At 40.5% G+C, this 15544-nt stretch overlaps 1 protein-coding gene across 1 annotated transcript; it reads right to left on the bottom strand.

Moving 5' to 3' along the window:
- Window positions 1–414: 414 nt before the first annotated feature.
- On the bottom strand, window positions 415–11709 carry lman1 (lectin, mannose-binding, 1). Its single transcript, XM_080477525.1, has 13 exons — window positions 11262–11709; window positions 10268–10422; window positions 8889–8996; window positions 7518–7579; window positions 7076–7175; window positions 6857–6980; window positions 6030–6088; window positions 5727–5859; window positions 5360–5547; window positions 4925–5001; window positions 1834–1996; window positions 1613–1737; window positions 415–1526 (listed from the first exon to the last, which is right to left on the bottom strand). Exons 1-13 carry the CDS (start codon window positions 11476–11478, stop codon window positions 1490–1492), a joined length of 1548 nt encoding a protein of 515 aa, XP_080333651.1. The 5' UTR covers window positions 11479–11709; the 3' UTR covers window positions 415–1489.
- Window positions 11710–15544: the final 3835 nt, after the last annotated feature.

The raw sequence follows: 15544 nt of genomic DNA, 5'->3' as shown, positions 1-15544 counted from the left end.
CTTTTGGCAAATCTGCAGAAAGATCTGAAATCAGGTGTTCCACAGTGTTTCTCTTCTTAGTGCAAACGGTTTCCGCAGCCATTAAAAGTACCGCCCCACAGAGTGGCAGTAAGGCTGAAGATTTTCACTGCTGCGTCTGATCTCCGTGCGATATTGTGGAAAAATGTACTTCTCACTTTTTTTGTGTGCCTCTTTTACCCATCCTGGTCACATTCTTTTATTGTCTACGCTGTGTGTTTAAATTGACTAGAACTTTGCTGTTTTTATGGAAATCATGGTCGCCCAAGTGATTCATATTGAAAAGTTACAAAAACTCTTGTGTCAAGGTTTTGGCCCACACGCCATACATTTAACACCCCTGTTTAAGATGCTCAAATGGTAAGTGCATTACTGTGATTGAGTAATAGTTCAGGATGCATGTAAGATTTTTTATTAAATTTATTTACTCAAGTACAATTTACAGCATGTATTGCACATCGCTATATTTAGAATCACAGGTAACTATTGTGGCCACAATTTGAATGGTAACCAACGGGGAGAAATATAACCAAGAGACACTTCCTGTATTTTAAACTGAATTTTTTTTACAAAACATAACCAAAGTTGATGTGACGTTTCCCAAACATATACGCTTCAAGGAGACATTCTATAGGAGCACATTTAAAATGATTCCTGCTGTTAAATGTAGTTAGAACATTTTGAGAAGGGCACTTTGACTTTTTATTTTATTTTAATTAGGACCAATAAAAGTTGTCAAATACAAAGTTACATCTTGATTGTTCTTGCAAAACTTCACTAAAGTCCAAAAATGAGAAAAAGCTGGTGTAAATGCAGAAGCTCCCAATTGTATAGGCTTCAAAGTACTGACGACAATATTTATTCCATAGCAACACGGTCCCTGGTTCAAGTCCCAGTTGGGTCATGGGGCAGATAATGTGTGTGGAGTGATTGCTTTGTAAAAAGAAAACAATAAGAAGTCAGAGTTTTGTGTGTACTGTTTATGTGAATTGTTCACCTTGAAGAATTGTCAGATTCTGACATGTTTGACTCAACCAAAACAGTTCAACGGATGCAAATACAAGCCGGTCCCCATGTTCCTCTATCCTTTTACAGTTATGCGTTTTTAATACAAAATAGCACACTTCGAAACACAGGTTCTTTTGTTTTTTGGTAGAATTGTAGAGGAGCAGATTTCAGCTTTAAAAAAAACAACAACAAAAAAATAATCTAAAGATCTGGCCAACCAGAAATACTGTAGGAAACATGTTACATCATGATGAAAAACCGAAGTCGCGTTCACACACATTTTACCGATCAAATTAAAAATGTGCAATCAATTAAAACAAACTTGCTCAGCAAAATCAAATTTTCAAATACAATAACTTACAATCTGAAAATCGAACAAACCAAAAAAAAAAAAAAAAAGAAAAATTACAGAAATGGACAGTCTCTCATTGATAAGCTTTTTTTTTTTCATAAACAAATTTCATCAAAAGAACTTCTTTGCTGCTGCTTCTTTTTGACTTCTGAAAAGGAAGAGACAATGAATCAGTTCAGGCGTTCAAGCACATTACGAGTCGCTGGCCAGGAAATCGTAAAAATGACGTCTTACTTGTACATGATGTAGCAGAAAAACAGGACCGACTGCACGACAATAAAGACGGCAAAGTGAACCGTGGATAAACAGGCTGGCATGGGGGGCGGATCGGGGCACTTCACCACTTTGTCAGAAGGATTCTAGAACAAGCAAAAAGTTCTCAGGCTTAATCTTTTAAAACAAAAAGGTAATTTGTGTAATCTGCTCTAAGTGGGAGTCTACGGTCTGATTCCTACCTGAACGTTTCTCTGGACGAGGTGCTCCAAATCTCTTTTGACTATGTGCAGATGTTCCTTGATGTCGTTGAAGTGCTGCATGGTCTCGTACGTCCCGGCGCCCCCGGCGTTATCGTGGGGCTGGGCCATGCCGATCTGTTTCAGCGACTCATGGAATGAGTTTCTGCGGAGGCAAAGAGAAGATGCACAAGTGTCAGAGGAGCTTAATGGCCCGCGGCTCGCAGGGATCGCACGATGAGCATTATTACTGCTGAAAGTCTCCCAGAAGACTGAACTGGATTGAGGGGAGGATTCTTGTTTGGAAACACGACATGGAGTAAATTTGCTGTCCGGTACGGTTTATTTACAGTGGTATAAATTGTCCAAAATTAATCTTTTAATCCCTATTCACTGGAGGCTACATATTCTCAAAGTTTGAAAAACAGAAAATTACCATCTGATAAAAGAGGTCATGCTTGCTAAATTAATCCCTTATAAAAACATGTTCTTACAACAGATTACAAGTACAGTAGGTTAAGAAACAGAGGAACACGATCTGGATTAGAATATCTGCAAGGGGCGAGCTATCATGCTAAAGCTGAAATAAAAAAAAAAAATGTTGATGATGACCACTTTAAAGAAATGTGGTTTTCCACATTTGCAACGAGCGTAAAGCTTAATTGTCGATACGTTTATTTGTTCTTAGACAGATGAAGCTGATATGCTTTCTGATGGCCTGTTCACGGTGTATCCTGCCCTCGCCCAGAGTCAGCTGCGATCGGCTCCAATGGCTCTGAACAGGATATGCTGTGTTTACTTTTGTCACTTGCCTCGTGTAAAAATTAACCCTTTAAAGTAAGCACTTCAGTGGGTGATGAAGACACTTAACCTGCATGACAGGTTTTCACGACTTACAAGGTCTGGCTGAATGAAATCTGCGTTCTACCAACGGTCAGTTAATCCTGATCATGGCACAATCTGTCAGGAAGATTTCTGTCACGCTGCCTTTTTCGCCCGTTGTTAATGAAACCTCGGACAGATAATTTCCCCTCAGCATTCAGCTGGCCCGGCCTCCCCGATTCCGCAGTTGATAAACGTGAAATCTGTGCAGTCACTCCGAGTTCAACCAGTAAATGAAGTGAAAGTCTTTATTCCCAGAAGAGAATGAAGACATCTAAGCCGGGATCACATTTCTCAACAAAATGTAATTTCTTAAAGATGATTACTTACAGGGCGCAAGCAATAAGTTTCCCTTATCACCTTAAAACACATCTAAGACGATTACCGAGGGGGAAAAAGTGACTTGACAAATGAAGAGAATTCCAGCAGAGTAAGTAGGAAGGCCCTGAGGGGGATTGTGACAAGAAATCAATTGGAGGCAGACCATGTTTTCGCTCGTGCATGACAGATGTATTTAAAGACTACTAATCTGATAAGGACAAAACGGCGCTAAGATTTGGCCTTTTCTTGCTCGGGCCACATGGCCCAGGCCAGACACAGGGGATGACATATAAACAAAATCTAATTTGAGGAAGAGGGGGGGGCGGAGAAAAAAATAAAATAAAAAAAAAGTCCCTTGAGAAAGTTAAGGGAGCATTTATTAAACCCTGCGTCTTAATCTTCATTTACAACAAGTGACCCATTTCTGTGTGGGGAAGCCCTCTTTGTATGTGTGGAGAGTTGATGAAGACCTATCATGAAGTCAGCCTCCAGCAGACGGTCAGGATAAACAAAGTCATGCAGATCAGTCACTCACATTAGCACATTAGAGGGGCCAGCAGCAGCCTTTTCCAGTGTCTTCATGTATTTACTGCGTCAATCAGCTTAGTGAAGACCCCCCCCACCCCCACCCCTCATCTTAAAAGTGTCACCCCGCTTATGTAATTGAATAAAATTACAGACGTCCTTCCATATATTTCGTGTTTAGAACTTGGTGCAATCAGGTGGTTGTAGCAAAGAGGAGCGTTATAGGTCAACAATATGAAAAAAAAAAAATAATAATAATTTGAGACTGAATGTCCTGTTGGATTTAGGGCATAAAAACAGCTTGATTCTTTTATGATACATGGGGCCAAGAGATTAATGTTACATCAAATAAAATCTTTAATATCTTGTGATTCTGGTGATTAATTCTTTATGCAGATGGTGTTTTGAAATTAAGACACAATCAAACATGCATCTATTGTACAAAAGAAACATAATTTCTTTGGTCGCCCAAGTCATCAAAAAAAATAAGAATTAAAAAATTAAAAGCATTTGCGCATGAAAATTCAATTTTGCCAGACAATTAATATGCTGCTCTATAAGTTGTTCCGAGATCATTTATCTCAGTTGTTTTTAAGGCTGAAACAATACCATCACTAATCTCGGAGGGTATTTGAAGATGTAGGTCTTAATGGTCGTTCTAAATCTGTTCCATGCCAAAGTCCACAAGCACCTTAGGCGAGAAACTCAAAAGCACAAATATGTTATTGACAAATTGTGAGCGCTGAACATCAAACATTACTTTGTTGTGTACCTAATCGGGCTTACTTAGGAAATCAAACAATAAGATGAGACTTTACACACCATGAGAAAATCTGTTAAGCTGCATTATCGCAGCATTACAATGTGCATTTTGTTGTCTGATGGTGGGTAAGAAACACAGTTTTATGGTTAAAGGAGATTACAGCGGTATATGACCACACCTATCATGTGATGGTTACGGTACATCACGGCTGTAGTTTAACAACTCTCTCTTAATCTCGAATTTTTCAAAGCTACGATCAACTGAAAGAGGTCATCAATCTTTTTCTATTTTACACAATCAGCAGTGATGACGAACGACTGAAATGTTTGGTGATAGAGTGATGCTTATCTCATTCAGTGTTGAGCCACCTACGAGTCATTCGGCGATGCACGGAGTTATTACAGCCGCTGGATTTCCAGGTTGGCAGACACCTGTGATGTCACAGCCACCGCATCCCGAGATTAAATATGATTTGAGGGATTTAAGCTGCAGGATTTCCCTTGTTTTTTGTAAGGAGTTTCACGGATGAGGCTGTATGTTTATTGCAAAGATAACGCAGGTAGCTTTTAGGAAGACACAAGCATGACTGTAGCGGCGACCTACCTGAAGTCGTTGAGGTTTCTGAGAATCTCCTGCTCCGTGGCCGCCATGTTGTTCAGCAGCTGACTGGCCGACTGCAGCTGGGACAGAAACACGGCACAGAGGTCTGCGGGTCAAACATCTGCGTGTGGACGACATCTGAGCTCATAGTGAGAATATCACCAGTTTGAGTCTGGGCTTTTGTGTCTGGAGTTTGCATGTTCTTTCTGTGAATTTTGTTTTACCCCCCAGGCGCTCGGATTTTCCAGTCAAAACGTGCATCTGAAGTTATTTTAAGACTCTAAATTGCCTGAAGATGTAAATATGAAAAGATGACTTAAGCCTTGTAGAGGGAAAACGCTCAAATTTCTAAGGCTGCCGTTTCAATATAAGCACGAATTAAACATGTTCCTGGGAATATGTGTCCCACATGAACCCGTACAACAGGACATGGCGCACCTGTCCGGAGTCGGCCTGAGACCCCTTCTTGGCGATCTCGTCTGTGATGACAGAGACGTATCGGCGCTGCTCATCCAGGATCATAGCGAGTTGCCGGTTGAGCTGTTTGATCTCCAGATGGATCTGATTCTGGCCCTCAAACACCTGACGGATCTCCCGGTCATTCACACTCTCAAACAAATCTTCGACTGTGGAGAACAGGAATATCCCACATTAAAACCTTAACCAAGTCTGAGTAACAAACTACAAACAAAGTGCTGTGAGAAGTTTCTCTTAAACGCTCCGTTATATAAAACAAATAAAGACAGACTTGCCCTTTAACAAAGTCTTTTTCTGTTAAATTTGAAACCGTATAGAAAACACTAACCTGGCTCTCCGTGGATGTCTGGGTGCTCCTTCTGAAACTCCTCTTTCTTTTTATCGAGCTCTTGCTGGAAGTTCTGAAATTCCTCTTGGTACTTGTCCTTCTCCTCCTTTGGGATCTCAGATTCAACTAGAGGCTTCAATAGCAAAGACAAAAAAGAAAAGAAAAAGAAGAAAAAAAAAAAACTCTCAGTGAACTCAATAAAGGCTCTGCTGAGGCCGTGTGGAGCACAAGCTTGTCTGCCGCACACGGGGAAGTGAATGACACTGAAAACGGGGAAAGAAAAGTAAAGCGAAATGTAGTTACCGGCTCCTGGCCTGGCTCAGTGAGGCTGAATAACAAGAAGGACAAAACATCATGGTCATCTGATGGAGGGAAGAAACAAAACTGTTAAATATCACAACTTTTTGCAATTACGAAAACGTTGTCGTATTAATTTTACATTTTTTTTCCCCTCGAAAGTCTTTAAATTTTCAGTCCAACCGACTGAAATAGAAAAACAAAAATCACCAGTTTCTCTTGAAAAATCAAAAACTTCCTCCTAATTTGACGAGTTTTAGATTTAATCTCAACCCTTAAATTGTGGTCTACAGAGTTTACAGATCTTCAGCCTCTCAGTTGAGACTTTCTGAAATGTTTACATCTTAAGAGTTACAAGTTAAGAGTTTTATGGGTTTTTTTTCCTTATTGTTGCATCACATCACTTTTTTTACAAAGGATCTCTTACGTTGCACTTTGAGATTAAAACTAGACAGAAAAAATGGTTGATCCACATTCGATTAAATAACATATATGGACATACAGTATACCGTACACACACCTTATAATGACTATGTGATCTGACAGGTGCTTTTCTATTAGTTTGACCTCAGCTCACCACAACTGGTCCAAAAAAACACTTAAGTTAAATGTCAACAGGCTCATCTGCTCTGTATCTCACATGTGGTAGGAAATTACCAAACAACCAAAAAGTTATGTAAATGTTGTGTACGCACGCATCTTTTTACACATCATGTATAGACGATAGATGGAAAACGTTTTGCAGATATTTGTTGTGGTGGAATTGCCTCCTGAGGGAACGTACTCTTTAAAAACCACCGCCTGTGAAATTACGCTGTGAAACAAAACGATACCTGCTAAACCACCGGTGGCGGCTGAAATGCCAAAGAAGCCCTGAAGAGGGACGATCATGTTGTCCACCTTCGTGCAGAACTCGTAGTCGTTTTTGTCGGGAGTGAAACCGTTGTTGATCATGATCTGAAGCAGGAGAGAAAACAAAACGCAGCTCCGATGGTCACATTTCAAATATACGAAACGTCGATGGTCTAAATGTGCATTATTATCTCTCCCACCGTCAGCGTCTGCTTGTAGTAGGTGATTTTCGCCCTGATTGGGTAGGGTTTGTTTCGGAAATCTCGTAAACATGTGCCCAGAGCCTGTGTGGTGCCGTCACTGCATGAACACATCAGTTGAACACATAATCAGACCTGTGGTTCACTTTTTTTTAATAAACCACAGTGCACCCGCATATACATCATTCAAGAAGTGAATATTGTTAATACTCCAGTTTGTTATTGTCGATGCTCATTTAGCCACCCGGTAAACAATTTTAAGACTAACTGCAGTGGCACTGAAAAAGTGATTTAAAGCTTTCACTTGCCCAGGGGAGATTAGGAAAGATAGAGGATTATTTACTTTCCAAGCAAATATAATCATATTTCCTAATCTTCTTTAAGTGAAAACTGTGACTTTGCGATGTCGTTGGAAGGACTCAGAAAGGAAGTGTTTACTCACTTTTGGTGGTCATAAACAAGTTTGCCATTGTTCCCCACAACAATGATGGCCGGGTTATTTTTCTGCGATGAGAGCGAGAAAACAAATCCACATATTAATCCTTTTGTCTTCTCAAGTGGTTTTAGGTAATCTTTGTTAAATGCTAATCCCATACCTGCACACAAATAACATTCGAGTGTGATAGTTGAAGAATTCAGGATGGGAAAAACTTGTTTTCATGAGAATCACAGTTTTATGTGCGACATATTTTCAACATGACATCTAAAGAGAAGTGTTATTTGTGTACAGATTTTAAAAAAAAATAAATTAATAAATACTGAAAGAAGATTTAGTTGGGAATCTCTCAAGCAGCTTTCTTTCATCACGAGCAGTTTACACTACAACCTCTAAACAATTCATCCAGCCTGCTTTCATATCAATGTGGCTGATCCAGTAGAATGAGTGAATAATAGACTATAAGTACCAACAACTAATTTCCTTTAGATGTAGTGTAAAAAAATATAACATCATATTGAAAATGTTCACAATCATTCATTTCTATAGCGTCTCTAACAACCTGATGTTTTGTTAGCACACCAAAACAACTTGAAGTTCTGCCTGTCACACTGCTTCTTTTAAGACAAGAAAAACCTGTTACTTCACAGAAAACTAGATTTCAGTGGCCTTTTTAAAACATTTTCAAAACTCAACCTCCAAGTTTTTATGCAAATATTATTTGTCCAACAATAAGGGCGTCACTTATCTTTCAGTTATGAGCATTAATGCAACATCTCTACTCTCACTGAAAGAATTAGAACCCCAGTGGAGAAGAGAATAACAGAAGTCACTATTATTGAACTTAAGGTTACTTTGTTTTTCTCATTTTTACCCTTTGCCTTTTATGTCATCCTGCAGGCTGGATTGAACCCTTATGACACTTCAGTTTTAGCCCATTGGTGGCATGTTTGAGACACCTGTTTAAAGCAGAACTAAATCTAAAGAAAAAAAATAAGAAAAATTAAAAGAATAAAAACTTAACTGTAATTTCTCCATTAAACGTAACTGCTGTTCCCACTTTCTCCACTGGGGGCGCACTGTTTCAGTAACATCAGAGGACATGAAGGCAGCCAAAACTGAACAGTTGCTGACAACTTTTTAAGAAGGGTCAGTGATGCAGCTTAAAGCCGGCTACCTCATTGCTACCAAAGGCATTAGCATCCCAGCTGTACCATGATGATGAGTTTGTTCAAATATTCTGGAGGCAGCAAAAATCCTGTGTTTTGACAGGAAAGAGACTTTCACCCACATTATCATCAAGAGAAGCGCAGCGGCAGATGGGACCTCTTTAAAAGATTTCGAGAGGTTCCTAATGGATTTTGTAAAGACGCGTACCTTCCCATCATTGTCAAAAGAGTCAAAAAAGATCCCGACTCCGTTCCACTGATCTGCAGCGCCGTACACTGGACCATCGAGACCCTGTTCAGTCGTGAACCACACGGCCTGTGAGACAAAACAAGAAGTGGGAAAACAATGGTTATCATCGCATGTTTGAAAGAGAGGAGGGATTTTTAAAAACATTTTTTAACAGAGGTGGTTTGACAGCGTCGTAGTTGTAAAAGTCCCATGAGATAGCTATGAAATATGCGCTATATATAAATTTATTCAACCAATAGAACAGCTATGCTTACACTGAGGCAAAGCATCGATCAGGAGATTGAGGTTATGACTCTGCTGATGTTCGTATAGCCTGAAGGATTTTCAAAGTCAATGTCAAACTAAATTTGACATTTAAAAAAATTCAATCAAATTAGGCCAGAATTATTTGTAAGAATTTATCCTCAAAGTGTCTTGAGTGGGCAACAAAGCAGACTGAGTTCTCTGGTGGATATCTTACACTCTTCCTAAACGCCCTTAGCGCTGCAGCAGCAGCAGCAGCAGCAGCAGCAGCAGCCTTTATGTTTTTGCAATTTTCTGCACCTGGTCTGGTTGATGGCCTGATCAGCAAATGTGTTTTCACTTTAGTATGTAAATCTTAGTTTCTACACATTTGGAGGATGCACGCCTCTTGTGTGAAACTGAGCTAGTGGTTTCATGAACTCACAAATGCTTTCAATGCTTCAGGCAGCGAAGGTAAATGTGTCCTAACTTCAGCAGAGAGGTTCAACCAGTCTGGAGTATTAAAAAAAAACCACTGACACTCAACAAACTGCATGCAATTTCTTCCTCAGGCCTACCACACCTCCTGAAACCTGAAACAAACCTTTAACATGCAAAAAAACTCAAGGCCTCAACTTCAACGTAACCCTGCCCAGTCCCTAAAGGCAGAGGTGAACTCTCATCAACACTAACAGGTCAGCTACATTTTTTCATCATCGATAAACTTTATTCTCAAGACAAAAACAAATCAACAGGTGAGTCTCAGTAACAATTACCAAACCCTTACCACCCTGTTGGCAACCAGACTGTACAATGGGTGCCATCATTTCCTTCATATGATAATGTACATCTGCAACAAATATATTGTGCCAGTCTGGACTGAGACCAGTGTAGTAACTGACCTGACAAAGAGGTTTTGTTAAATGCTGCTAAGACATTTTGAGCTGTGCTTGTAAAATAGCAGGAAGGCCACAAGGGACAGTTCAAGGACTTAATATGGAATCCATTAGCAGAGAGAGGAATTATTCACGATAAAGGCATCGATTGTATGCACACTGACCTAGGCTCCCCCGTCTACACCAAACACAAAGTTTACAGTTTGATCCTCTCCTTACCAAACCGTCCGCTCCCATTCTGCCTCGTCCGGATACTCTGAAGGTCACCTCGGCTTCCCAGTGTTTGAAGTTGATTCTGTTTTTAGTCCACACAGAGCCTTTCTGACTCCTGAGGGATGGTGTGACACGCACCTGGTCTGAACTTGGAATAGCATCTGGAATAGAAACAGGACAGATAGATGACTCCTTTATCACTAAATGAGTGTAAGCGTGGCTCCTTCGCTCTCAATATTGACCTGTTGGTACTTATATCATTATTGGTGGATACTTGTACTCTCTTGGAGCCTACTAACTTCTCAGATTTGTTTACACAGTTCAAGTCATTGTGTTTGGGATTTTGGCTGACACTAGAGGTCGACTCCTGCTGACACACAAACTGAAATCTGAACATGAGGGTGAGAGAGGGGTCAGGAGCTGGTAAAAAAAATAAACAACAACAACAGAAGACTTCAAAATACAAGTACATGAACAGAAGCAGCAGTATACGAGTGGTTTCTGTAAACTGGATCATATAACACATGCATCATGTACATGCTTCTCTCACATAAAGTGGGTTTCATGTTTGGCTTTTGGACAGGAGGAATTGATTGAACACTTGTACAGACTGATAACCAGTGGAGGTGCAGTCAACACATGCTGACTTGCAGTGCGACCTCTCATATCAGCTCCAGGACTGTGTGATGCAAGAATCCAAAGGCCTGAGAGGAAAGTTCAACGCTGCAGAAACATGCGTCTGCACACACAGTCTGGCTTCAGCGTATAAAGATTGTAACCTCGCCTCCACACGAGTGAGTGATGATGTGGAGCTAAAATCCACAGATTCTTTGTTGTAGTTTTGAATGAGCAGAGCAAAGCGCTGTGACTTGAGCTGAGCTGAACCGACCCCCCCCCCCCCCCTGAGCTGGAGACTCTCTCGGGGGGGGAGGGGGGAGTGGGGAGAGAGCCTCTGCAGAGTGGCTGGTCTGATGTTGACAGCTGGACACTAAAAACTTACTTCCACTGTGGATCCAGAACGGGATACTGCCGTCCGGCTGGGACAGGTGCGGTCCTTTGAAGCTGTATTTGTACTCGAAGCGCCGGTGAGGAGCCCCCTCCGATCCCGAGCCCCCCGCGGAGCCGTCGGCCACGCCGCGGTGGAAGAGCAACGCCGAGAGAAAAGTTAGTATGAAGAGAGGAGCCGCAGCCGGGCGCTGCGCCGTGGACACCGCCATGTTTCGGTATCACTGCTGACGTAGCGCTCAGTCCACGAGCATGACGGGATGCCTGTAGGTCCAACAGGGCGGCCGCTCATTGGACGCTTTTTGGAAGCTGTCATCTCGACGCTTCCTCCCATTTCCTCCCATTCTCTCACTCGCTCTCTCCGTACCGCAGATTCAGACCGGGCGGGCCGAACGATCATTTACGTCTCTCTGCTCGTGGCGCCACAGAAAGGAAAAAACAATAAAAAATGAAATTGTGCTCATTCAGTGGGAAACGTTGATATTTACCAATCGAAGAGTCTATTTCCGAGATTACACCGTTCCCATGACAACAACAAACAACATGGCCGCCTCCTGCTGTTGTTGTATTACTGCTGCTTGAGTACAGCTGCGCACTGGGATATTTACCTTTTGGAACGGTGCTATTTCTTACTTTACGGGGTTCTCGCTCTTATTTAAGCGTTGTTCCTGCAGTCATAGTCCAGAAATGAGACAAAGGAGTTCAATAATCCACACCGCAACTAATGAATAAAAATCAAGAAGTAAACTATATATCCAAGGTGCTGCTGGAATCCAGAACTGTATGACATCAACCAACAAAAATCAGGAGGGTAAAATTTATTATTCGCAGTACATATATTTACACATTTTCTATGGTTGTTTTAAAGATTTTCTTTAAAAAATGTGTTCATTCACCTGGGAAATTGGATATTTACCTGTTGGAAAGGTGATCTTTCCTAGTTTACAGTGTTCTTATGAAAATACAGTCTAGAATAAAGACAAACAAGCTCAACAATACATACATGAACAAATAAATAATAATCAGGTTGTAAACTTTATTTTCAATGTGCTGCCAGAGTCCAGAAAAGAGACAAACAAGATCAATATCACATGCATCAACCGATAAATACAAATTAGGAGGGTGTAATATATTTTGACAGTACCTTAGTGTACATAATGAGGAAAAAAGATTTTGTTTTGTTTATGCAGCTGGGAACTGGGATATTCACCTGTTGGAAACATGCTGTTTCTTACTTTATGATGTTCTTATGACAAGAGAGCCAAGAGAGGAGTCAAACAAACTCAATATCACATACTGTACATTAACCAAAAAATAAAGATATGATTTTTGTTGATACTGGTCTTTTTCAGTAAGTTATGACTTGTTTGCTACTAATGCTGACAATTAAATTTCTAACCACTGGATGAAAATGCATTAGAAAACTAAACTCGAATACAGACACATATTAGTTTTTAGTAATAATAGCTGAGAGTGAAATGTTGATAAGAAGCAAGTGCTGTGTTGCTGCTTGAGAACCTGCAAATGACCAGTGAAAGCTTTGGTGACATCGTGGTGCTTTCACTGTCGTCTGAAAGCCTCAGTGGGAGATAAGAGATGACACAATTACGTGGTAATCACTTTCTATTTACTTTCACCAGCTTCTTCTTTTGGCTTTTGGAGATGCAACACAGCTGAGGACTTGCGATTACATTTACAGGAACGAACACCAGAACAGAATAAAGTCATTTTGGTGATAATCTGGAGACTTTCCTGGTAGATCATGAGCAGATGTCAAAATACTGAACTGCACACATGTGATGAACTTTATATGTAAAGTAGAGCAGCCGCATGAAATGTAAACACAGATGGTTTATGTCTTATCAAGCCAAACTTTACAAAAAAAAAATACAGACAGGACATATCTCAATAGGGCTATCAATCAATCAGATCAAATGGATGGATGGAGGATGAAGCTGGCTGGAATCAGAAAATCAGAAATCTTTTAATGAAGGAATATATAGACAAAGGATAGTTTGTATTATTTGAAGCAGAATTGTATGAAGGCCTTATTATTGTTGAGATTGATATTAGGAAGCAGGCTATGGTTTGAGGAGGTCCTGTCGGTCAACCTAAAAAGCCTCAAGAACCACACTGTTTAAGAGTACCAGACACAACACAACACAACACAACACAACACAACACACTGAGACCTGAGCTGAGAGATCTTTTAGAGGAAAAGAAAACATATTGTGACGGTGGATTTTTGAAAACATACACATTCACAGCTGCAGAAGCCTTGAGAAATGCAGAACACTAGTTTACATAAAAACACTAAGGAGCACAGAGGATTTCAGATCACTTCACTAATGAGGAAGTTGCATTCATTAAAAAAAAAAAAAAATCTCAAACTTTTCAGGTTTTGTGAAAAGATTCATGCACAGGACACCTCGGCTGTACAGGAAGTTACAGGTTTCAAGATATGTGCAATTTATAGACTTACCTGATCATTGATACAGGTGTGGGGACTTCTTTGTAGTTGGATTCCCTCCTGCAAATGGCCATGCTCCCGTGCACGTGTATTAATCTCCTTCTACAAATGAAGGATGGGCAACCGTCAGTTACTATACATTACATTGGTGATTAAAGATGATCTACATATGTGAGCTCAGGATTAAATATGACATGGATCTAAAGTGGGTCTTTCCTGTCTGGCTGGTGCTTTTCTTAAAACCAAATAGTTAGAGACAATTTCAATTGTAAAAACGTATGTGCTTCTCTGGAAAAGAAGCATTTAATGATATTGCATCCACAAGTTGGTTAATTAAAAAATGAAAGAATTATTTAGGAGAACAAAATGTTGAATGACCCCACTAAAAGCTAAATAAATCAAATGCTATTTGCCGTTAGATGATCGTATACAAAAAACAATGAATTAAATAACAACTTTGTAACAGGCAGACAATCTAGAAGGTTTTCTGGTGGATTTATGTCGCTGTGAAAACAGGCCTCTGTCCTTTGTCAGTGGATGTCCTCATTAGAGTTAAACCACCCTTTTTATTAGGAAATGTAGGATTTGAATAAGAATAGCAATGCTAATAGAGCCATTTAGAAGTGAACAATAGGAACCCGTAGGATGTTAATGGGTCACTGAAACTGTGAATAGCCTATCACATCAGTCAGCACAAATATTTGGCCAGTGAATTATACAAGGCTGCAGTAAATGGAATCCCGGAGGCCTGGAAGTGACAAGCTGGTTGAGATTTCCACCGAAATGTGTTGACTGGAGCCCCTGCTGTTGAAAGTGCCAGGAGCTGGTAATTTCTCCCCATTGATTTCCAAATTTAACAAATGTTCACCGTATTGTCACATTGTTTTACTTCACCTGCTGTTTCTCTGTGTATTCTAGGCTACTTTTTGATTCATTAAGAATAGAGATCCTAAACAAATGCCTGTTGTTGTGTGTATGGACCTGTTGGTCCCCCAGGGTCTGTAGAGATGTTTTTATTGCCCAAGTCACATCAGGGGGAAAGGGAGAGTGGATTGTCACCTCCCGGTGTGACGCGATGGCTTAGTTAAATGAAACCTGTTGCTTCATGGTGTTTATTCATACCTGATAAGCACAAAGCCAGCCATTATCACATGAATTTAATTTCTGCTGAGATGACAGCAAGCCAAAGGAAATATCCTGCAGTTAAACCCACAGAGCCCCTATATGCTTGCCACCATGAAGCAAATCTGTAATTCCCCCTAAAGAACCAACAAACATGGTTTCTTAAACATCAGTGTATGCATCTAGTGATCCTCTCCATTAAACACACATGTAAAATCACATTTGAATTCATGCCAGGATCATTTAAACATATTTAGCTACACTTAGTTGTTGGCTCAATTCTGCACACATGGACCACATACTTACCCTGAACAATGCAGAGGGACCAAAACCTTTATTGCAGGTTGCTTCGACCCAGTCCAGTGTGGTCCAGGGACGAGGGGGCACTTATTGTCCGCTGAGGACTTTGCCACATTCATTTGAGGAGCAGTCCTTACTCATTATTAACAGACACACTAAACGATGGGCCTCAAACAATACAGAACAGATCCCTTTATGCACACAAGTGCTCAATGTTTCAGCAGCCACTGTGTGCCCTCCACCACTCCCTCCTCTTTTCAGATACCTGCACATAAGTGAAAGATGTGGAGGACACAAAAGATATCCTCAACTTTCCTTTTCTCCCATTCTGTGAAACAGGCCCATTTTAAAGCTTTTATTTGTGCAAAGCCTCTCATTAACTCTGC

This window comes from Lipophrys pholis (genome assembly GCF_963383615.2).
Source record: "Lipophrys pholis genome assembly, chromosome: 12".
NCBI classification, from domain to species: domain Eukaryota; kingdom Metazoa; phylum Chordata; class Actinopteri; order Blenniiformes; family Blenniidae; genus Lipophrys; species Lipophrys pholis.
Note: the sequence above shows the minus strand (reverse complement) of the source record. Positions and strands in the feature narration are given on the sequence as shown.